This window comes from Stylophora pistillata, chromosome 10, assembly GCF_964205215.1.
Source record: "Stylophora pistillata chromosome 10, jaStyPist1.2, whole genome shotgun sequence".
Taxonomy (NCBI): Eukaryota; Metazoa; Cnidaria; class Anthozoa; order Scleractinia; family Pocilloporidae; genus Stylophora; species Stylophora pistillata.
This window is the reverse complement of record NC_142528.1, coordinates 6160213-6182738: the sequence shown is the minus strand read 5'-3', so window position 1 is coordinate 6182738 and position 22526 is coordinate 6160213. Positions and strand designations below refer to the sequence as shown.

Below are 22526 nucleotides of genomic sequence, written 5' to 3'. Positions count from 1 at the left end.
GTGAGGCAGACCACGATGACCTTTTAATGGATGACCCAGTTTATTTTTTCGGTTATCAGCTTGTTCTTGTTCGTTTTGTTTCGTTGTACTAGCCAACGAATTTTTAATTTGCAGCTTTACGCTGTTTCCATTACGAGCGGGAACTTCGTTAAAATATAAGGATTTCCTAGTTTTTAGAACTCACGTTTAATTTGGTAATTACATTTGAATGCGAGTCAGGAAAACTGTCTTGTTCGTGAAGTCTCGACCTTATGTATAAGCCGACGTTTCAAGCGTTAGCCCTTCGGCAGAGGGGCTAACGAAACGTCAGCTTTTATAATCGTAACGGTGGCCAATTTACCACATCAACTTAGTTGATATATTGAAATTATTTCGTTACCCCCACCGACCCAGCCCCAAACTGTTTCTTTAGAAACTATCAGCCTTTATTCATCTGATGCATAAGCCTCGAATTCGTGTCCATGCCTCTGGCCCATTTGCTTTCAGTGCAGTTCTCATGTCTTGACTTGCCTCTACACTTTTCTAATGGGTATTCTCCTGGTTTACAAAGTAGAAGTTCACTGCAATAGTGTATTGAAGGAGAGAATGTCATGCATATGTCAATCTCTAAAGGCCAAGTACAATCGTCCGGTGGCCTGTAGTAGGCTACCGTTTGAGTAGACTTGTGTAGCCATCGCACTGTTTCCTCTTTTTAGGAGGCTGGGTGCTGGTCTCCAACATTGTAATGGACAGCATATCATCCCCCACGCGCCTCTCAGTTGAGGTATAACGCCGAGGAATCAGTCACACCGACAATAAAAACACTGTGCTCACGATAAGCGCTACGAGTGAGCTGAGAAAACTTATGCCTTTCACTCAACTGAGATTTCAGTGCAGCAAGCAACAATGAAGTAATTTCACTTTTAACTTATCACAACCGCTAAAAGTTCTGGGGAAGCTGTCATCCAATACAGATATGAACCCCTTCGTCTGTGGTTCGTTTGTTACAATGAAAGACGACAACCCTTGATTATCAAGAATTTGTAATGAGTGGGGAGAAGAGAATATTGTAACTAATGGGAAATGGGGGTTTAATTAAGAAAAAAGATGAAAACAGAATGTGCAATTACCCTGCACATAAATTCAAAGATTACCATTGGATGACAAGTGAAGATTGCTGGATGTTACTTTGTGATGATAAAACACCGAAACTTTATCCAATCAACTCTGGGGATTTTTAGCGGGTGTTCGTGCGTTGAAGTCAATCATTGCATAACTTTACACTTCATCTATAAGAGGAGAGTCCAAAATCCTTCTTTTTATGTTTAATTATTATATGGCTGTGTCTGACAAGGACTGGGAACTACCGAATTCATGAATTTGATTGGCTGAAATCAATATTGAAAGCGGTCTAAACTTTCCCATCTAGACCGGCATTTAGACCGGTCTAGAAAAAAAAGGTACAAAGAATATAAAAAAATTGGCATATAAGACACAGCCATATAATAAACATCTTATTAACCGAGCTAGGTCGGTCTGTTTGGGAGAATCTTGATCTCGGTCAAGATTCTCGCATACAGACCTCCCGCTCGGTTAATAATAGCTAATTTGGATATATCAACAAAGTTGAAATGGTACATTGGCCATCGTAACGATTACAATAGCTGACGTTTCGAGCGTTAGCCCTTCGTCGGAGCGAATAGAGGAATTGTGGGTTGTGCGTGCAGAAGACTAGGTGACCGATTCCGAGAACACCTTCGAGAAGTGGAAAAGAATGACAAGGACACATCGAAACCAGTCGCTAGACATTTTAATTTACCTAATCATTCTAAGCAACATATGGCAATCTGCGGTCTTTCCTTACACTTAGGTGGCACGGAAAGCCGTAAAACTCTTGAACAAAAGCTCATCTTTCAAACCGGCAGTCTAAATCCCACAGGGATCAACGAACGCTTTTCATTCCACTAATTTATCCTTGTTTTTCTCCTTGCCATGTTCCCACCAATAGCGTAGCTCCATTTTCTGCCTTTAAAAGCACACACAACCCACAATTCCTCTATTCGCTCCGACGAAGGGCTAACGCTCGAAACGTCAGCTTTTGTAATCGTTACGGTAGCCAATGTACCATTTCAACTTTATTGATATATCCAAATTATTTCGTTACTCCCACCGACACAGCCCAAACAGTTTCTTTCGAAACTATCAGCCTATATTAATAAGAACTAAGTATTCAATCTCGTCAACTCATCGTAAAATAATGAAAATTTAAATATCAGCAACATTTGCGTCAATCTGTAAAAAGTAAGATTTTAAATTGTCAGCAGATTAGCAACCCAGGACGCAAAACTAGGCCTTTATAGATTATGCTAGTAAAAGTAGCATATCATGCTAGTAAGATTGCTTTTTTTGGGGAAAAATTATGCTAAAATTATGTTCTTTTTTCCAAATTATGTCCCTTTTTCTAAAATTATGCTCTTTGAAAAAATTGCAAATAAGTCCAAAAAATACATTTTTTTAATTAGAAGCCGTTGGTCTACAAGAAAGAAACGCAACAAATCCATAATGAAATTCAAATAAACATGTGGTTCATGTTAACCCGGGCTCAGACCGTTTCAGACGCCGCTCAGTGATTCACAGTGAACTACAAATGCTACTACTTGAACTAAACCTTAAAACATCGAATAACGTCACAAGTGCTTGGGAGAAGAGACATCCTCGAAGACCCAGGGGCTGAGTCGATTTCAAGTTAGGGCATGAAGAGCCCCTGGGGACATTGTCTTACAAGATTAGTTCCAAACGGTCGCAGTCGTTCTGCCATCTGATTGGTGCCAGAAAATCTTTGTGTTTTTCTGCCCAATCAGAGTGAAGTGTACTTTAGAAACCTTTCGTGTGTTTTAACACAGACATATATCCTAGTAGCTCAGTTGCGCGCTACGATTGTTTGGACCGTGCGACGGAGATTTGCTTGAGGTGAAAAGTTTCAGTCTCAGCACACAATGTAAGAGAGATCGATCAAATTGTCCGCGAAAATTTTACCGGAAATTATTCTGAATACTTTCGCAGGTATCACGAGAGAACGTGTTTTAAAGTTTGTGAGGTTTGTATACAACACGATGGTTGAAGTCATTGATATGTCGCTTTAAACGTTAAACGACATTTATAAGCTTAAATCTTTCTAGATTTTTTGCGTAATTTGCTGTGACTGAAACTTTGCCAATCCCGTGAAGTTATTTCGCCGCACGGGCCACGCAAGTAGGTCGAGCAACTGGCGCTTTCGCCTACGTAGCTTTCTGCTTTCTTTGCGCGCCAAAATCTGATCTTCGCTTTGTAGTAAAGTCGTTCACAATAGGGCCAAGGTTGCAGAGAACGTTAAGTTCGTGGAAGACCTCCAGCAAGCGCTAAGAGAAAGCTTAGCTGTGTTTCCGGTTAGCTAATTAAAATCTGAACAAAAACTTATGAACGAGAACATTGTGAGGAGAGATGTTTTCGGACAGTTACCGAAGTGGTTTGGAAAGAGTTTAATCTTTCAACTGCTGCCTACAGTGTTGAAATTCTTGAGCTGGGAAGGCCACGGATTCTCTTCTAGTCCCTTGGTCATTGTCATTTCACCTCTTCTATCGATTGTTGAAGACCAAGTTGAATACCTTAGATCATTGGGAATCGATCCGATGCTGCTTTCAATGGGAAAAACAAAACCAAAGACCAAGAAATATTGGATGGAAAGGGCGGGTTTGCTTTATTGCAAATGTCAGCTTAGTAGTACAGGGTCATCTACCTACATCTAATAAACAAAAGTTTCCACCCTTAGCTTCTCTTTTTTTTCAAGCGAAGATTAGATTAGATTTTGGCACGCACAGAAAGATACGCAAGTACCAGTTGCTCGACATACCTGCGTGGCCCGTGCGACGAAATAACTTCACGGGATTGGCAAAGTTTCAGTCACAGCAAATTATGCAAAAAATCTAGAAAGATTTAAGTTTAAATCTCGTTTAACGTTTAAAGCGACATATCAATGACTGCAACCATCGTGTTGTATACAAACCTCGCAAACTTGAAAACACGTTCTCTAGTGATACCTGTGAAACTATTCAGTATAATTTCTGGTAAAAATTTTCGCGGACAATCTGATCGATTTCTCTTACATTGTTTGCTGAGACTGAAACTTTTCACCTCAAGCAAATCTCCGTCGCACGGTCGAAACAAACATAGCGAGCAACTGAGCTACCAGGATATATGTCAGTGTTAAAACACACGAAAGGTTTCTAAAGTACACTTTACTCTGATAGGGCAGAAAAACGCCAAGATTTTCTGGCACCAATCAGATGGCAGAACGACTGCGACCGTTTGGAACTAATCTTGTAAGACAATGTCCCCAGGGGCTCTTCACGCCCTGACTTGAAATCGACTCAGCCCCTGAGTCTCCGAGGATGGAGAAGAGATGAACAATGATCAAATTGTAGCATCAAAAATGATCCGATAATTATCAAAATATGCGATATGCTTGCATTTCTACTTGGCAGAAATTATGCCAGTTTGCTCAAATTATGCCAAAAATTATGCTAGCATAATCTATAAAGGCCTACGCAAAACCAGTAAGAAAATAATTTAGTGGTGTAAATCTCTGATGAAACTCTAGGAAAACAAGAGTCTAATTGCCAGTGGTTTTATTAGCCCATTCATACTTCTCATTGCATTTCGAAGTATAAAACGGACGGAAAAAGCGCATTTATTTTTCCTAATAAATTTTTTGAATAAGCCCGGCTAGCTGTATTGTAAATAAAATGGCAGATCGAAATCGTTCACCCTTTCCCTGGAGAGTATTCCGCCCACTGCTAAAATAAAGACCACAGTCATTTGAAACAAATACTCGGACATAATCGCCGCCGCTACAGTCTTGGCTTCTGAAGTATCAGTAAAGGGGAAAAATTGTGAGGTGCAACGACCCCAAACCCTCTCTCGATAAATTGATGACATGTTTACTTTTTTCATTTTTATTGGGATTCAAGAAATTTATTCTGTCTCTCCTTCGCAATCGTTATCAGTCTCTCCCTTCTGTATACTGTCTTCTTCGCCTTCCCCATCGAGCTTTCCTTCCCCTACGTCATCCTCCGCGAAGTCCTCATCTAATTTTTCTTCCAGAATGCAGTCTCCTTTATCAACTCCCTTCGTGGATCTTATACATCTTCGTAAGAACTTGGAAATAAATTTGATAAACCTGCAATGAAATTGAAGAAGAGAATAAAAAATATGGAGGCATTTGTGACTGGCGTGCGTTTTGGTTTATTTCTAGACCTATGTTTTCATAAAAGAGGTCCCTGGTTGTAATAAGAAGATTAATTACACTTGAAGAAGATTGATTACAGAAAATCGGAAATAATTTACCTGCCATCTAGGTTGTATTTTCCAACTAAGAACATCCACAGCGGAGTTAACACAGACAGTGCTGCTGTCTTCAAAAGAGATCGCCCCGCGCCAGTGTCGAAGTAATCACTTTCCACGTGATATTCCTCAATGACCGTCTTAAATGATTGTGTTTTACACCAAGAATCCTCTTAAGATTAAAAAATAAATCACCAAAAGGTCACTGAGACCAATCGAGGGATTATCTTTTTACTAACAAAATCTTGTGAGTGTGAAATATGCAAACCAAAATTACTCCTATTGCTGCCAAAGCTTATCTGGATTTTTTGACATGAGATTACCATGAGCAGTATTGCTACTTCTACAGGTCGGAAAGGATGTTTCTATCCTCATCACAATCGTAGGAACAGTTCTCCGTTCCCCTTCCCCTTTTATAACATAACCAAAGTAAAGCGCGCGCTCTGATTGGTCGATTTAGCGTCCCTCATTTGCACATGGGTGTACGCTGCTGACGTGAGCAAATGCAAAGACTATCTTTCCGCGCGCGCTTGTTTTTTATGGTCACGTAAGATTTGTTAAATAAAGGGGAACTCTTTAGCTACAATGTATCAATGTTATGTTATAAAACAAATGGTAAACACCACAGCGTACGCTATTGAGTTATGGATGCACTTGGGAGGTTTGCTAAGCACTCAAGAAGCTAGAGTCGCTCTCGGCTATCGCCTCGAGTGACTCTTTTGCTTCTTTCGTGCTTAGCAACCTCCCGCGTGCATCCATAACTCAATAGTGTACGCTGTGGTGTTTACCATTTGTTAATTGTCGATGTTGGTCACGGAAAAATTATACCACTCGCAAAAAATTCAACAAGATGATGATCCAAAAAGATTTGCCTACGGTAACTATCCATCGCAATCCTAAACGTCCCTTTTGCTTTTTATTTGTTCATGTATTTCTGCTTAAAAAGAAGCACTGTAAAAGAAACAAATAAGCTACCCTGGCGTGGCTCAAACTAAAGACTTTTTAACTGTCCTGCTTATTTCAGCCCAGGAGTCTTGCTCAATACTTCTGTAAGTGCAAGATACAAACTTTCAAAAGGTGATTCCCTGCCGAAACATTGATTTACCAACCTCCTCAGCTACCTGTTAATAGCGCACTCCGGCTTACCTACTGGACATCCGGTGATGGTTAACGTGTTCACACAACTAGCATTCAAATTTCTTGTTCTTCCACAGAGGAACTGGAGAAAACGAGCCGCCACAGGAGATTTCAATTTGCACACAAAAATCGATTCTTCGTCCTTCCAGTGATATGACTAAAACGTGGATAACATGAGTTTTAATTTCTCATACACGACGCCTTTTGACAGTGCTTATCTTAGCGCCATGCAGAAACCCTGTTACATGTCAACCTTGTAACAATGTAATACAACAGGGAGTACTCTGTAACTCGCTTGTGCTCATGGAGAGGCATCGGTGCGCGGTGGGGTCTGGGACTCGATTTCTCATGGGGAGCTCAGATTCTCCTTTGTATCATGCTCATGACGATTAAATGAAATATTCAAAAACCTATTTATTTTGCGATTTAAAAAACAAAGAGCAACCCACCTCAATATCAAAGCCTTCACGAAAGCTTGACAGCAGTGCGGGGTTGTTGTCGCTCAGTAACAAAGCATGTTGTTGTGTTGTTGCAACGAATTGATAACTGGAGATCAGGTTACACGATGGAAAAACAAACAGTGGATGTTCGCTGTAGACAGGAGTAATCTCTCCTTCATTACACTTCATTTTAGACTGTCTGAACTGCTCCCATTCAATATTGCACCACTTTTTATCTAAAAGGGAAAAAGAAAACTAATTTTATCGAGCAGTTTTCATTTGAGAGTTGGAAGCAATCCTACATTGATCTGATTCTACTTTTCTTCCCTGTGCCGTTGGCCCAGAAAAATCGCGCCATTTTCTAAGTCAAGAGATTCCAAAGTAAAATCAATTTTGACTTGGTCCGTCAAGTTTTCTTTTTTTCTTGACTACTTTGTGTTATTTTCTCGGTTCTGATTGGATGTTTTTATTGCTTTAGTTATGGCCTAGACATGCACTCCATCGAACTGTGCTTTGAAACAGGAATAACACGGTGATGATGGTCTTGCTCCAAACTGGGTCACAAATTATTCTGTTGAGAGTCAGTCGGGTAGTCTAACACTAGTCATGCGCAAGTGAACTTTCCGTTCTCATACCAGACTTCCCATCAAGGAACAAAAAAAAAACTGATATAATCTTCAAAGCAAGCTAACTTACCTAATCTGCAGCCGTTGATCTGCAGATTTTTTATCGAGCGGGACTTGTCAGCTCGGTCGGGCACAATTTGGACATATCGAGCAGTGATTGGCTCATTTAAAGTAATGTTGTAAAACCATTCATTCCCGGCCTGATCCACCTGAAAATTGTATCGAGATTTTGGGACTTCTAGGGTCAGAAACTTTAAACTCAAAATATTTCATTTTGCCAAAAAACCTTAAGCCAGACAAGAGATTGTCTCGCCGTGGGGGGCTTTGGTGAAATATCTGGCGTGAGTTTGTAGACCAATCATAAAGCCTTGTGAAGTAAAACCAAGGCAATCTCAGACTTCTTCTATACTGACTTACTATATAAACTGGGCAGTCTTTTGGGTTTCCTCATTACTGATGTTTTCTCGTCCTTTAAAATGCACATTGACCGATGCTTTACAGTTATGATGGCGTTCATCTTTTAAACACTTTCGTCTCACGCCATCCATATTCAACACCATTTGTGATAAGGAGTAGAATTAGACACATACCTTAGCTTCAGTATGTCCGTCATATTCTGTTAGAACCATGGAACTTGAGTGGCTTGCCAGCAGTTTGTGACGCATCCTTCCATTAGACTGAAACTGGTAGCTGGTGATCAAACTACAAGCTGGCAGCTTCTTGACGTGCTCCTCTTTCAGCATTGAGCTGTGCATGTCATTGCACAAAATGCTATCAACTGTGAAACTTCCAGGATTGCATTCAGACTGGACTATAGAAACGAAAATTTGACGAGTATAATTAAAACAAAATCATAAAGTTGACCACATTCTGAACACTCCGTTTTAAATACAAGCCAAATTCCAAATTTTCACCCGCTTACGTAAAGAGCAGCCGCTGACTGCTAATTTATGTAGGCACATTGAATCCTCGGCTGGATCAGCGGTAAACTGTATGAAACGAGCGGCGACTGGTTCAGGAAAGAAATAGTAATGGAGCAAATCATCTCCGGAACTACTTTGAAAGTAACTTGTCTGAAACGAAAAGACGTAAACGACTCAGAAAATTGTAAAGTGTGGCCCCTGACAGCGGACAGCACAGTTTATCAGTCCTTCCTTTGAATCTGACAAATAATTCTCCACACAAACCGCCATACATTTTTTGTAACTTAGCCAAGAGAAACGCTTCAGGATAAAAACCCTCGCACTTGTAATATGTTGCCAAGACGCCATGCTGCTAGCATAAATAATAATCTTATATGATAAATGAGCACATCACGCTAAAAATAGTGCACGCAGGCACAACTCGTGAAAATACTCAGCGGCACTACGTACCAAAACGTGTAATAGGATGTAAGTATTATTGCATTGTACCAAAATACCTTCATAAAGTTGACATCACCGACGTATTCCTCTAACGAACTAGACTCGTTTACCCGTATGTGAAGTTTGTGAGGTCTGTCTGCGTCGCTTACAAAACTATAACTTGTGATCACGCTACATGGGGATAGTTCTTTGATAGGATGCTCGTAATGTTCGTTAATTTCTTCATCGTTTCCTTCTTGCTTTCCACATGGTATGTCTGCTCGGAAACAAAATAATGCAGACTATTTTTCAGTTTTTTTTTTAAATGTAACTTCGCAAGGTAAGGGGGCTGACTTAAATTACGATTTGTTTTGCATTAGGTGTGCCTGCCTGTTCACTCTAGAAGGTGAGAATTTGAGATGCAGACAGTAGTGTCTCGGAAACGTTCTTCTCAAGGTTTTATGGAGTAGTGATATTATAAATACATACATTCTTACTTGTGTCTTTCTGTTATTTTTGCACTGTAAGCTCAATAGAGTTGGGCAACTAAACATGAGATAAAATAGCTATTGATACATTGTACTACATGCTGCCTAAAAAGCTTAGTGACAGTTTGCTTTAGTTGTTTTCTTGTATTCCTAGCACAGGAACCGAATTTATTAATCAGCATACGATGAAACTTTTTGGAGATACATAGTTTCTTTGTTGCAGGTCTATCTATGCTATGAATTTCAACATACGGGTTCAGCTAATCCTAAACGTGGAGGTTGCCAAGGGAGATATCGAACATTTTCTGTGTGAGTAAAAGACTGTATTATCTACTTACCAAACATCCAACTTGTGGAATGATCACTTTGTTGGTATTCGCTGAAACTTAGATGTCTTACCGTACAGAATCCTGCAAAAATTCATGAACAGTTATTTCTTTCAAAATTATGGTCTTTCATCTGACTGCAAGAACAGTATCCCTAACTGAAATTATTACTGTGGACAAGAGAAAAAAACTGTAAACTCGTGAGGAGAAGATTGATAAGAGCGCATTAAAAATCAAATATCGAAAATCAAGACTAATTTATAAAAGCAATCACAACTGCCAATAGGAGCAAACAAAACAGTCAAAAGGGACTCAGGGAACCTCAAAAAAAATAACACTTGCCTGCAGCAAGCACAAGTAACTTTAATTTTCATTGATTGATAACGTAATGCGAGGTTTTTTTTTGACCAATTATAAAACAGTAAAGCAAAACAATGGAAATTACGGATTACTTTCAACGCTCACGTAGAATTGTCATGGTTTGATTAATTCATGTCCAAGTAAGGTCGATTACAACCAAAGATTGTACAAAGAGTTCAAGAAATATATGAATTTCCCGTCTCCAACTTAATTACTATTGCTGAAAGATTATCGCAGAGAAAGGATTAAGTTGCAAGCATTTTTGTATAAAAGGTTGTGAACATGAAACTGTCAAAGGTTCTTAGTGCAGTAATTTCAACTGGAACTGAGCACATTTTTTTCTCACTTTCATTTTCCACTGAACTTTCGATGTTATCAATTTCTTCCTCGGGTATATCTGTCTCTCCACCGATTTCCCTTTCTGGTAAACGACAGTGTGAAGAAAAAATAAAAATAAAAAATTAAGATCAGGAACACAATCAATGAATAATAGCCTTCATATACTTCAAAATATGCGTGGGAACTTTTCAATGGAAGTTACCTGTTCCAAAAATCGAACTGACTTCGAGAGCGAAGCCTGAATAAAACTGTGAGCCTTAAGGAACAGATAGTTTCCAAAGAAAAGATCCGAACATTTCTTAAGCCGGCAAAAGTAAGCAATTATTATCCAGCGAGAAAACTAAAATCATTTTCAAAAAGCCTATCGCCGGAAACTGACGTTGACATTCAAAGCGGTTTTATGAATAGATAATTTAGTTTCCTCTAAGATTCACGCCCACCTCAAGGCAGAAATTAGTAGTAGGTCGGATTTGACTCAAAGTTTGAGAATTAGTGAGCATTATCTGGGTGCTTGTGGAAGGTGCTGCATCAAAGTGGGCGCCGGTTATCTTTATTAATGATCTACCGGATGAAGTTGTAGGCGGGGTCAGGGCAGCGTTGTACGCTGACGACACCAAGCTGTACAAAAGCGTCACCTCTATTTGTGATTGTCAGTCTCTGCAAACTACTCTAAGCAACCTAAATAGCTGGTCAAAGCGTAATCGCGTTAAATTTAACACCTCTAAATGCAAATCACTTACTGTCACCCGTAAAAAATCCCCCCTGGTTGACAAGTACACCCTGGACAGTGCTCAACTTGGGCGCGTCTCCACCGAAAAAGATCTGGGTGTTAACATCACAAGTTCGCTCTCTTGGAAACCCCATATTCACGCTAGTACTGCGAAAGCCAACAAGCTCCTTGGGCTTTTAAAGCGAACATGCCCTCAAATACCCGACGTGACTGTTCGGCGCATGCTATACCTGTCGCTGGTCAAGTCTCAGCTGTGCTACGACACGCAAGTCGGGTCGCCCGCTCAAGTCACCCTAAAGGCCCAAGTCGAGCGAGTACAACGCCGCGCCACCCGATCGAGGGATTTTACAAACTTGGGTGGGAGAGGTCTCTTACAAGGACAGATTAATCAAGCTTGACCTGCTCCCTTTATCCTATGACAGAGAACTGAAAGACTTGTTATTTTCATTACAAATGTCTATACAACTATATTGACTTTAACGTACACCGTTTTGTTGACTTCATCTCCCACGGCCGTACCAGACTTTGCAATTCTTTCAACCTAAAAACACCTATTTGTAGAACCAGTACTTTTCATGCCTCATACTTTAATCGCACTGTTAAACTCTGGAACCTTACTTGCTCCGTCTTACCATCCACCAGCTTTGACAACCCAGGTTCGTACCAGAAATCTGTCCGCAATGTAATGCTAGACCGGCTAAAAACTATATATGACATTGATTGGCCCTGCACGTGGACACTAGCCAGTACGTGCTCGTGCCACTAAGTTCAAATTATTTATTCTGTATTTTTGTAATTTTCTATTTTCTAGTGTTTTTTAATTCATAATGGGCGGCACCTCGCATGGGACTTTACGTCCCATTCGCGCCTTCCCTTTTGGGTGCAGTTTTATCTCAGTTTCTTTTCTGTTTTCTATTTGTTATTGTATTATTTTACTTTTGCCTTGTTCAAATATTTATCTGATATGCCCAATAAAAAATAAAAAAAAGAGCATCACCGGATATTCCAAGGTTTAACTGGGGCATATTCGCACATGTGAAGCGTTTAAACCAATTGCACGCGAGTGAGATAAACCAATCAAAGTTCAAGCTTTACCTTCATCTTGTTGTAAGTGAAATGTCACAGTGTTCTTACAGCCATTTTTTTCGGTTTCAACAGCATAAATTCCAAAGTGTCTCCAGCCTACCGAACTAATCACCAAGGTTTCGGACACTGTGCTGTTTTGAAGCGTTCTTAGGAAGGCCATGTCAGGATCGTCGGGAACGTCAGGTATAACTTGTGCTTCAAAAGTCCATGTGGTCATGACGCCTCTCTCTGAGTCTGCAGTGAGATAAACATCATCACCTTGGAATACGAAAACTTGGGTCGGTGATTTGGCGACGAGATGTGGTAGTGCTTCAAAAGAACGAGAAATTTTGTTAGAAAGCCACTTGAAGCGTGATTAAACTCAAATGACTAGGTTGTGATTGGGTTTTTTAGCACTTGATTGGTTGGTAGAGTGGCGCAAGATTTCTGAACCAATCAAAAGGGAAGTAAAACGCTACACCGCGCATAAAGGTGACCTTTGAACAGAAATATCCTGGGTAACTCTACTCTTTTTTGGTCACCCGCTGACTGGATAATATATGTCAATCACTTTTTAGTGCAAACAGATTTAAAAAAAAAGGATACTAACCTTTGACCTTGAATAGCGCCGTGCTACTGGCTTCACCTGCGAAAGAAGACCCGTAAACCCTGACCCAAGTGTCTTTCTGGACTTTATTTAAGGTTATTTCTTTGAAATCAGAGGAGAGTTCAAATAGTTGATTTTCGATTGATATTTGTTGATTAATATTGTTTTGAGAAAATCCGTATTTCCACTTGATGCTGCCTTCCAATAATTTAAAACCTCCAGACACTTGAACGTCCAAGCTGCCTCTCTCCCCTGGACAAAGCTCGCGTTTACCAGGTGTGATTGACAACATCATTGGATCGCGCACGATCAGTCTGAAATTGCCCTTGTAAATGGTTTGTTGAATTTTCGGATTCCCCTCCACAAACGTGTACTTAAGAAAGTACTTGCCACTGCATTTTTCTGTCACGTCTCTTATTTCTATTGTGCTTAGACGCTTAGGAGGAACTCGAGGTGTCAGAATAAAAGATCGAGCGTATTTGCCCAATCGTAACTCATCAGTGCCTATGCTGAGCCCTGAGGCTCGATGTATTCCAAATGCCGCAAATTTTATTATTTCACTCCTTTTTCCTTTGACAATGATTATTTCCACATCTTCTACATTAGATTCTTTTAGGTAAGGTTGTCCAAAGGAATTGAAAAATAGAAACCAAACTTGTCTCACTGTACACTGTGGGATTCTGCATTCTGCCCACTCCAACCTGCTGTCATCCCGCCTTGTTATGAGAGACTCTTGAGATTTTTCTTTGGCTATCAAGCAGTGGGGTCCTGCCATTCCTTTCCTCGGCCTGCAAAGATTAAACTCCCATCCTTTACCAGACATACACAATCGTGGCAACCCATTCTCGTCATCCTTAAGAGTCTCAATCAATCGGCCCTCATATTTTGGGAACGTTGGTATGAGCCATGCTGTGTCGTAACTTTCAAAGTTATATATATCAAATGTACCGTTTCCATATCCATAAAGGCAATCCGAGCATTCTTGAACCGCACAGTACTGTTTTATTAAGCTTTTTTTAGTTGAGGTTGTGATGCACCAGAGACTATGTTCGTTAGTCGGATTCCTGCAGTATCTGTGTTCCTTGTCAAAGTCCACTTTGTTTCGGCTGCTGCCATAGTTTGGACGATTCAGGTACCAGTACTGACAATCAAGGGGTGGATTACTTTTCGTGATGTAGGCTGTTCCTCTGTATTCTTTTCCTTTATTGTAATAACAATCCGTGTTGAACCACCACTTGTAATCGATGCATGTTAACTTTTTATATTTAGTCAGGTGGAAATAACATACCCTAGGGTCGGTTGGATATCCAAGAGGTGAGTGCAATCGAGTTATCACCCAAATGATCTGAAATCGCGGCCGGTTTTCAAGCATTGCCTCGCAAGAGACCACTAACATTTCAGTTGCCATGGGAATGCCTCCTTTACCGATTCGTATCTCGGATTGATGTTCCTTAATTTCTTCGTCCTGGATGAGACTGGCGGATTCAGCGAATGGTCCGGCACTCGCTTTGTTGATGAACTCCCAACGATACTTTTTAAATCCAGGAATAAAACAATCCAGCGTTCCGTTATCAACAGTACCAATAAATTCGACGTGTCTCACAGCTATAGGGACGTCTGACCACTTTGAATTGATAATTTCAAGTTCTCTATCGAACAAGAGTGGTGTAACTGTACCAACGGATTGGAGTATTAACAGCAGTATTACCTTAAATTCCATGGTAATTCAAGCGCGTTGTGGAAGCAGGTCGCGCGTATCCCCAAACCATTTCTTTTCAACAGCCAAATACTGTCGCGAATAAGAAATTGTCATCCTTAATCTTTACGTAATTGCTGAATTTCAGTACTCAAGAGATTGACAGTCGAGGTAGATTTCTTGCGACCCAATCTTATGCAATTCCGTGTGATAACTGCGCGTGTCTCTTATGACGTCAATTGCCTCTATTTCGTTTTTTATTCGGAAGCACGCGCTCGATATTGATCAAATAAAACCGGAAGATAATCATGAAAACATGAGAGACATATATGTTAAGGACATACTGGCAAAGTAATGATGCCTACAGCGCGGGATGCAGTTAAGGATGGATTATTCAAAGAAATATACTAAGGCTGATGAGATATGTCTTGGATCTATTTTTCCACCCCCGTCCCCCTTGTATCTGCACAATTGGTATCAATTGGATGGTTTACTTCCTACCCATAGTATTAAACCAGTTTTCAAATTTTTGGTTAAAAGAGAGTGGTAGTGCTCCTTGAGCACACAAAAAATGTTTGTTTAAAATTCCCTGTTTTGTTTGATTTTTCTGCTCGTTAGTTTCTTTTCAGTTTGTCAAACTTCATATATGAGCGCAGTTCTAGCAGTTGCCTTCCCCTAAGGAGTAAACTGTTGAAACTTGCAAATCTGAGAAAAAAAAACACTGTCGTCAAAAATTCTAAACGAGTTATTTCATTTAGACTTTATTGTCGTTTTTTGTAATTGTGTATACAAACATGAGCATGTCCCTGTTACGACGACAAGTTTTAACGGTTACCGACTTGATTCAAATCTGTTAACTGCCATTAGTGATTTACGACATCAGCTTAACATTATTCTCGATAACCTCGTATCATCGATAGGGATGTGTCAGACTTTGTCAACTCCTAAGAAAATGTCTTTTACCTTAAGAACCCTTTAGGAAATCGACGAAAAATTGTAAGCTCGTGCAATTTTTTTTCAAAGAGCTCGTAAGAAGGTGAAAATTTTGTTTCAATTTCAAGAGAGATTTTATATCTGTTATTTGTCATTTCGGCTAAGATTGGGGCACTAATCTGTAATGTTTGTAAGTTCATTTTGTTAGCTGAACCCTTGACCTTTTTATACATGCGTGTTTAACTCTAGATTTAGGTATGAGCAGATATAATGGTGATGCGCTAATGAATGCGCTGCTAATTATTAACTGGGTCAATCCAGAGAAGTCTATTGAGCAAATCGAAACCAGGCTATCGATCTTTGAAGTCTTTAGACGATACATCTGCGCTGCAAGAAGCAAGATTATTTTTAGGCCTCGCTTTCTTTCCTTTGTGGAACAAAGTCTTCTTCTCCTTCTTCTCCTTCTTCTTCTTCTTCTTCTTCTCCTTTCGAGGTCAAGTATTCATTTCCACTGCGCCCAGATTTTCTGCTGTCATTTGCTACGAATACTATGGTGTTGTTCCCAGTAGTGCTCCCAGGAACCCATGCTAAGATGCTTTTACCAAGAGGAGAAGTATTTCCTGCTACACTCTGTGGTAAACTACTTTGGAAGACATCATCCTCCATCTTGTCCTCATCGCTTTGCGATCTGACCTCTGTAATATTCTCTTGGGTTTCATTGAGGAGCTCCGGTGATGCGGAAGAAGTAATTTCCAAGGATGTTGCAGTTTTCATAACACTATCATCCTCTTCCCAGCTACACGCGACGTCTTGCGTACCTTTTAACATCTCTGTGACTGAAGCTCCTCTCAACGAAAGAGTACTATCTATTACGAACCTCCCAGGTGTATTGCAAGATTCATACCGCGATGCAAAGTTTTCAAGACGTTCTTCCAACAACTCAAGTTCGTCTTCCCACTGCTCCTCGATGTCTCTCTCATCTTCCTCCTCTTCGTCAGGTTCTTCCTCATTATGTTTGGACGTGTCTTGGTTGTCGTCATGTGAGCCTTGCATCTCTTGCACTATCGACACATGGTCATCAAGGATGTCTTGAGAAGCTTGCGAGATCACCTCTTCCGATTCCTCATCAATAGACATCACACTCCCAGTCAAAACTGAAGCCACTGCAGATCCAATCCTCTTTTTCATCCGTGAGGTAGCGATCATCCTATCCAATTCGTTCTCGGAATACTTTTCTATAACGTCGTTCATAGCCTCTATCCCGTCGCACAAGTCATTCTCCAAGATTTGAGCATGCGAGTTTAGAACGAGTGACATGACTTTGCTCTTCTTTCTTGACCATAAGTCAGGCTGAAACCATTTTATTTGGCGCACATCCTCGTCACACAAATTTCGCATGAAGTACATAGTCGTGTCAGCTTTCTCTTCTATCGTTTCTACCTTCTTTTCCAAATCGCTCTTTGGCCAATTATACTCTGGTCGAATGGGTGGTTCAACGAATATTCCAACTAAAGCTTTCATGCGGTTGGAAATAAACTGCAAGATTTCGTATTCGTTGGTTTGTTTATCCGAATCAGAGCGAACTTCGTTGAAGCTGTCACAAAGAATACCAATGAACATGTTTATGAGAATGAACTGGAACACAACCATGAAAGTGAAGAAGACCGCTGGACCAATCACAGCATTTACAGCTACCAAATCATAGAACTCAAAGTTTCCTAGTACCATGGACATCATAGATTCCATGCATCCTATGAAGGAGCGATAGTCTTCAAGTGCAGAGCCGAACACGAGGAAAACTAGGAAACAGTAGGCCAAAAATATGACCATAAACATGAGCATGAAGCTAGCAAGCTTACTGGCGCTGGTTTTAATTGTTATGGATAACACGGAGATCTTCCGATTAAATCTTAACAAACGGAGAAACTTGAGGTTCAGTAGCAATACGACGAATGCGACCATGGCATTCACCCCTTCGTTTAAGAGCACCACGTACTGGAAACTGACAAATTTCGAGGGATCGTCTCGCACCTTTCCAAGAGCTGAAGATAGAAAAACAAGTCGCATGAAATAAAGTACTAGAGATGCCACAGAAAGGGACGTAATGACGATATCGACAATGTTCCAAACATTTTTCCAAAACGCCTTTTTCTGTCTCCACAACCTTTTGCCATCTCTCAGGATCCAGTTTAAAAGCAAAAATGTAAATATGACCTCACAAGCCATGAGGGCAGCTGAAAAGTTCCCAATGTACCTGTAAACACGGATTGTTTGGACGTTGACGAAAGGTTGCCCACCACCAGTGGGCAACTCTTCGTAAAGCAAAGTCGCCACGCAAAGGAGATTTATATTTACATTGTAGATACTTAGTTCAGTAAACAGTGCTCTGGTGTATCTATCAATCCAGTTACTTGTCTTTAATTTCTCAAGTTCGCCATAAACAGTGTTTTCATCAGGCCCGAGCTCAAAGATAAAGCCACCTCCCCTATACGAAGCCATTTTCCCCAAGTATGGAAAACTATTGGCCTCCAAAGTGCCTTGATACTGCCAAGGAGATATTTGCTTTCTTTCTTCATCTTTCTCGAGTTTAGTCTTGTTCTGAGGTGACCATCCTTGGTGGAAGTCATTTATTTCCTCGTCTGACCAAGAATAATAATCGTTACATTCTGTTATATACGTTGTGAAAACCACTGGAACCTTGCATGTATCTGAGAAGAAAACAAAATAAAACTTGCTGCATTTTAAAAGAACTTCACGATATATCTTGCTCCAGTCTATCGAAGGACCTAAGGATTTGAGGCTTGGTTTAAAAGAAAGGGGGTTGTGATAACAACTTTTATTTCCCGATGACGATCACCTACTGGGAACGCTTTCAGATAATGTCTATGCTCCTTTCATATGAGTATGAGCGGAAGGCGAAAGAAACAAAGAATGGCATCAAGGAATGGTATTGTCATACTATGAGAAAGAATGGACCCAATTTTAAGTACTCAAATCAAGGTTTATAACGTCAATCCAAAACGGGCCAAGGGCGTGGTATTTCAGGGTACACCTCTCACACAGCCCTGAATCAACATGGACTCTCGCAGTATAAGAATGATTTACGGACATTTATGATGATATGATCTTTAAAAAAACTGAGGAAAATGCTTTCCAGTTGTAATTTCAAATACAGCGAACATATCTTATTCCATTTCAAAGTTTATTGCCCATTATAAATCGTCTCTTTTATTAAGAAATTATTTGAAAATAAAGAGAAATCTTTACCCTTCTTCATCCTTAATTGTCGAATGCGGCCAAGGCCCAACACGTTTGAAACTTCTCCGCTCTTTATTATGCCCATGTAAGGATAGTCGTCTGATGTGCTCGAGGGAAAAAGATTGGCGATGAGGTTTTTCACCCATTGCCAAAATGCTTCCTGCATAGTCAACTGGAAAATAAACGAATGAAAGAAGTTGATGCTTCAAAATAATCGTGCTGCATATGGTGGGCAAATTTCTATCCTAAGCTTAGTGAAACAACATAATTGTAATGACTAAGAATTTGAAGCCTCACAATTGTCATTGCTTAAGCCCTATTAAGGTATATATTCTTCTAACTTTGCCGGATCGCTTCTTCCATAAAAGAAAAATTCCTGTAGTTTATGCCAACGAAAAACTTCGTTTACAAGTTATGACAGCTTAGCTAGATTTAACACTTTAAGATATCTGTAAATTTGGGCAAATAAAGATTTGCGAATAGTAGCTTAATATGTCTCTCTTTCTCTTTCTATCTTTCATTTAGTTCCTGCTGAGATAAGCTTACCATGATTGTGTAAAAATACGGAGAAAGTTTGCAAGTAAACCGTTATGTAACCTGATATTTTCTGCTATGTCGAACGATACATCTTGAAAGAAAGCGAGGGTGATTTTCTTCACTCAAGTATATTTTATAGAATAAAGTTGTAATAATAACAATAAATTCCTCACCGCGTCAAATGATATTGTATTTGAATCCCTGGTAACCAACACGTTTTTGACCTCTTCAGTCATTTTAAACGATCTGTTATCGTGGTTGCCATAAGCAACAACCAGCAAAACGCAGACCACCAAAATATGCGTGACGACCTCTTTAATGATTGCTTTCATCTCACACTGTTTTAACCTTAGTTTTCTTGCAGCTTCCAACTTCTTTGCGTCTGGCGGTTTGCTTTGTAGGCCGATTTTCCCTGGTCCCCTCTCTGCATCGCCCTCAATAAATTCTTCGTCAGTGCTCAATACAGGATCCAATACATTTTCTTGCTCTTGTTCCTCCTCTTTATTTGGATCCTTTATAATCAACGCAAAGAACGCTGCAAGGAGAAGCACTTTGAACGGTTGTATAACAATAATGGACTGAAAGAATGAAACTAACATTGATGTCAACCACTTGTCTGATTTTTCTTTTCCAAACTGGAAGCCGTACAGAATACAGAAGAACCCGCACGTTAGCGAGGAAATGGCCACCAGCAGATAATTAATGTAAATGCACCAGCGTGGAAACAAGAACTTCTTCTTCGCTTTTTTCGTATTATCATCGTCGTCATCCCGACTGAAAAAGTTCAGTAACGTCTTCAAATTCAAATCCTTCTTCCTGGGATTGTCGCTTTCCTCAGGGTAGGAAATCTCGGCCATTTGTAAGGTACTATAAGTCGCGTCTTTACCATGGTTTTCATGCGGTGAAGCTGCTTTTACGGGAAAATCGTGGTAACCCATTGTTGGGCTCGAAGAGCTCACTTCTTCTGCAACCTCTTCGTACCTCTTAGACCTTGAGTTGTCCTCCTTTGGTTTAAGTTTGCGAAATATCATTACAATGATCAAGTTCACCGGCAACACTACAAAACTGCTTTGCACGCCGATCATAATCTGTCTTACGCTCAAAATAAATGGTCCGATATGTATAGATTGGCTGGCGGTTGAGTTGTCATCTGCACCGACTTGATAGAACATCAAGTTTGCCAACATTGTGCTTAACAGCAATGAGAGGCAACAAGACAGTCGCTGGACTCGGGTGAAAGTGCTCTTTGGTGGGCGTGTAAACACTGATAGCCAAAGATGCCCGTCTAGGAGATTTTTTCTGGTAGCGTTTACAAACAGAATGTTAAATCTGGTCAGTTCCCTTTTGGTTGCTAATTTAAGTTTTTGATCCACTGCTCCATCGCCTTCCTCGACAGCAAGCCATCGATCACAAACAAACCACCACTTTGAGTCGGTCTGTAAGTCCCGGATAAGCACGCGAAATAAATACCAGGCAGGCGACCTTCCAGCATTGTTATGCCATACGTGTATTTCTTTGATATTGCCAAGGGACTGGGGAACAGTTAATAGAAACTGATCGATTTCCCCCCGTCCGAATTTCGGGCGCTTTGGATCCTTCAGCATTCTAGGCTCACTGTCTCCCAGAGTGCCAAACAGCTGGATGAACACGTCTGCAGTTGTTCTCGACTTTTGTTGAAAACCAGTTTGTAGAGTGATCTCATAGCCGTAAGTATCTCGAGGATCATTGGACAAGAGAGGAGTGACACCAAGCTAAAAAAGTAAACGAGCAGTTTTCAGTGGAAGCAATTGAAAAGAAGTAACGAGTTAAAATAAATTTCATCCTTCTAATTCATATAAAATTACTGCGTTCAAACAAGGTTTTACTAGTTTTGAGGTGGGACCCCCGTTTTTTTTTTTTATAGAAACAAGTGGTCATAATAAAGGAATGTCTCTATTTGAGTGCAAGTCCTTTTTGAGAGGAGACCGCAAAGTTTATTAAAATGTCTCAAATTAGTAGCTAGCAATAGTTTTTCAGATATGTCCTCTAAAAACTTTATTTCTGCCAAACAGTACCTTTTGTAAGTCTTTCTTGTCTTTCCATCTTGCCCAGATCGCTCCAACAAAGTACAAGCCAAATATGGTGATGACTGTGGCAAAGACTGTGGGATTTGATGCTATGTCAGTAAAACCCTTAAGAGCTGAGTCAAAGTCGATTGGATTAGGAGCAACCAAGAAGCCTCCACCAAAATTTGTCAAGTGAGTACAGAGGCACTCTGTGGAGGAGTAGGTGGTTTTTGGTCCAACCTGATACAAGAGATAATGTTGAAACACTTAATATATCTGTTATTTTTCAGTGCAGTAAACAAAATTAGGAACCGCAAGAAATGACAAAAGGCATGCTGGGTAAAATGGAAAATGAGCGAGGAAAAGGAGAAACGTTTAATACAATATATGAAACTAAACAAAAGTTCGTTAGTCTTGTATTAATGAAAATCAAAATTAATGATCTAGTGTCACTAAGAAAAAGTGTTTTGGTAATTTTTGTTAAGCTTATAATTGGGAATGAGGATGCCGTTGCCTCAATGATTACTAACTTACTTCACATCCAGATGCTTTCCATAGTTCTTCTCTCTCGTCCCAAAAGTTGCATGATGAGACAAATGTAAACAAAGTGTAGTTGAGTTCTGTGCGACATTTCTCATCTTTCGTGGATTCTTCATGAAGAGTCGCATAAAGACCCAGATAATATTCCCCAGAGTCCGAAGCCGATTTATTCAACTGATAATTTGAAACAGAAAATGCAAAGCTGTCTCTCTTTTCGGCTTCTTTCGGAGGCACACTCATGGTCCAATTGAAATCAAACAACTCTGTTGTTGGCTTCCTATTTTTACGGAGGAAAATCTCGATATCATGGGAACAGTTAACTGCACCAGGCTGTATCACAGCGTTCATCGCATAAGTAGGATCGTCAATGTTCAACTTATGCGTTTTTATCTTTTTCTCTTCAAGGGTAAAATTCCCAGGTTCGGGCGAGTCGCCGATATCATCGCGTGGAATGGTGATAGCAATTGGATCTTGCAGGCGAGTCACGTTTAATGGTGTCCCGTGGCAGTCCTCAAACTTGAGTCCAAGGCAGTTGCTCTTTACACCAGATGATGAATTATCCCAAATGAAAGGATTATCTTTAGCGTTGAGACCCTTATAAGATATCAGAGTTACAATAAAATTATGCATTCCTTCAAATAATGCATCGAAGTGCTTACGGAGGTAATTAAATAAAATAAACGACAGTTATGACGCGA

General features: G+C 40.1%; 2 protein-coding genes across 4 annotated transcripts in view; both read right to left on the bottom strand.

Annotated features, from left to right (window-relative positions):
- Nucleotides 1–4814: 4814 nt before the first annotated feature.
- On the bottom strand, nt 4815–15131 carry LOC111337906 (uncharacterized). Of its 2 annotated transcripts, XM_022944293.2 has the most exons (12): nt 12823–15131; nt 12243–12542; nt 10425–10499; nt 9731–9802; nt 8982–9181; nt 8484–8634; nt 8152–8372; nt 7632–7770; nt 6945–7171; nt 6505–6652; nt 5362–5530; nt 4815–5194 (listed from the first exon to the last, which is right to left on the bottom strand). In XM_022944293.2, the coding sequence occupies exons 1-12, from the start codon at nt 14537–14539 to the stop codon at nt 4990–4992; spliced, it is 3624 nt and encodes a 1207-aa protein (XP_022800028.1). In that variant the 5' UTR covers nt 14540–15131; the 3' UTR covers nt 4815–4989. The 2 variants fall into 2 exon arrangements, 1 of the variants encoding a protein (XP_022800028.1); XR_015992196.1 differs by lacking the exon at nt 6505–6652 and having other exon boundaries at nt 5057–5194.
- A 113-nt stretch (nt 15132–15244) lies between these two features.
- The window catches only part of LOC111337889 (polycystin-1), a 30562-nt gene continuing 23280 nt past the window's right edge, over nt 15245–22526 (bottom strand). For both annotated transcript variants that reach the window (XM_088735047.1, XM_088735049.1), the window contains exons 19-23: nt 21823–22422; nt 21298–21528; nt 19417–20994; nt 18716–18878; nt 15245–18156 (exon numbers count right to left, since the gene is read on the bottom strand). In XM_088735047.1, coding sequence (XP_088591173.1) covers nt 15857–18156; nt 18716–18878; nt 19417–20994; nt 21298–21528; nt 21823–22422 — 4872 coding nt within the window. In that variant the 3' untranslated portion in view covers nt 15245–15856. The remainder of the gene's footprint in view (nt 18157–18715; nt 18879–19416; nt 20995–21297; nt 21529–21822; nt 22423–22526) is intronic.

What these genes read in the sequence shown, in the direction of transcription:
- LOC111337906 (XM_022944293.2), bottom strand. Translation starts at nt 14,539, where the DNA reads ATGGAATTTAAGGTAATACTGCTGTTAATACTCCAATCCGTTGGTACA. An exon ending in AGTCAGCGGCTGCTCTTTAC is followed by an intron (nt 8,373 to 8,483) that starts GTAAGCGGGTGA and finishes TCGTTTCTATAG; the next exon opens with TCCAGTCTGAATGCAATCCT. An exon ending in AAATACAACCTAGATGGCAG is followed by an intron (nt 5,195 to 5,361) that starts GTAAATTATTTC and finishes ATTTCATTGCAG; the next exon opens with GTTTATCAAATTTATTTCCA.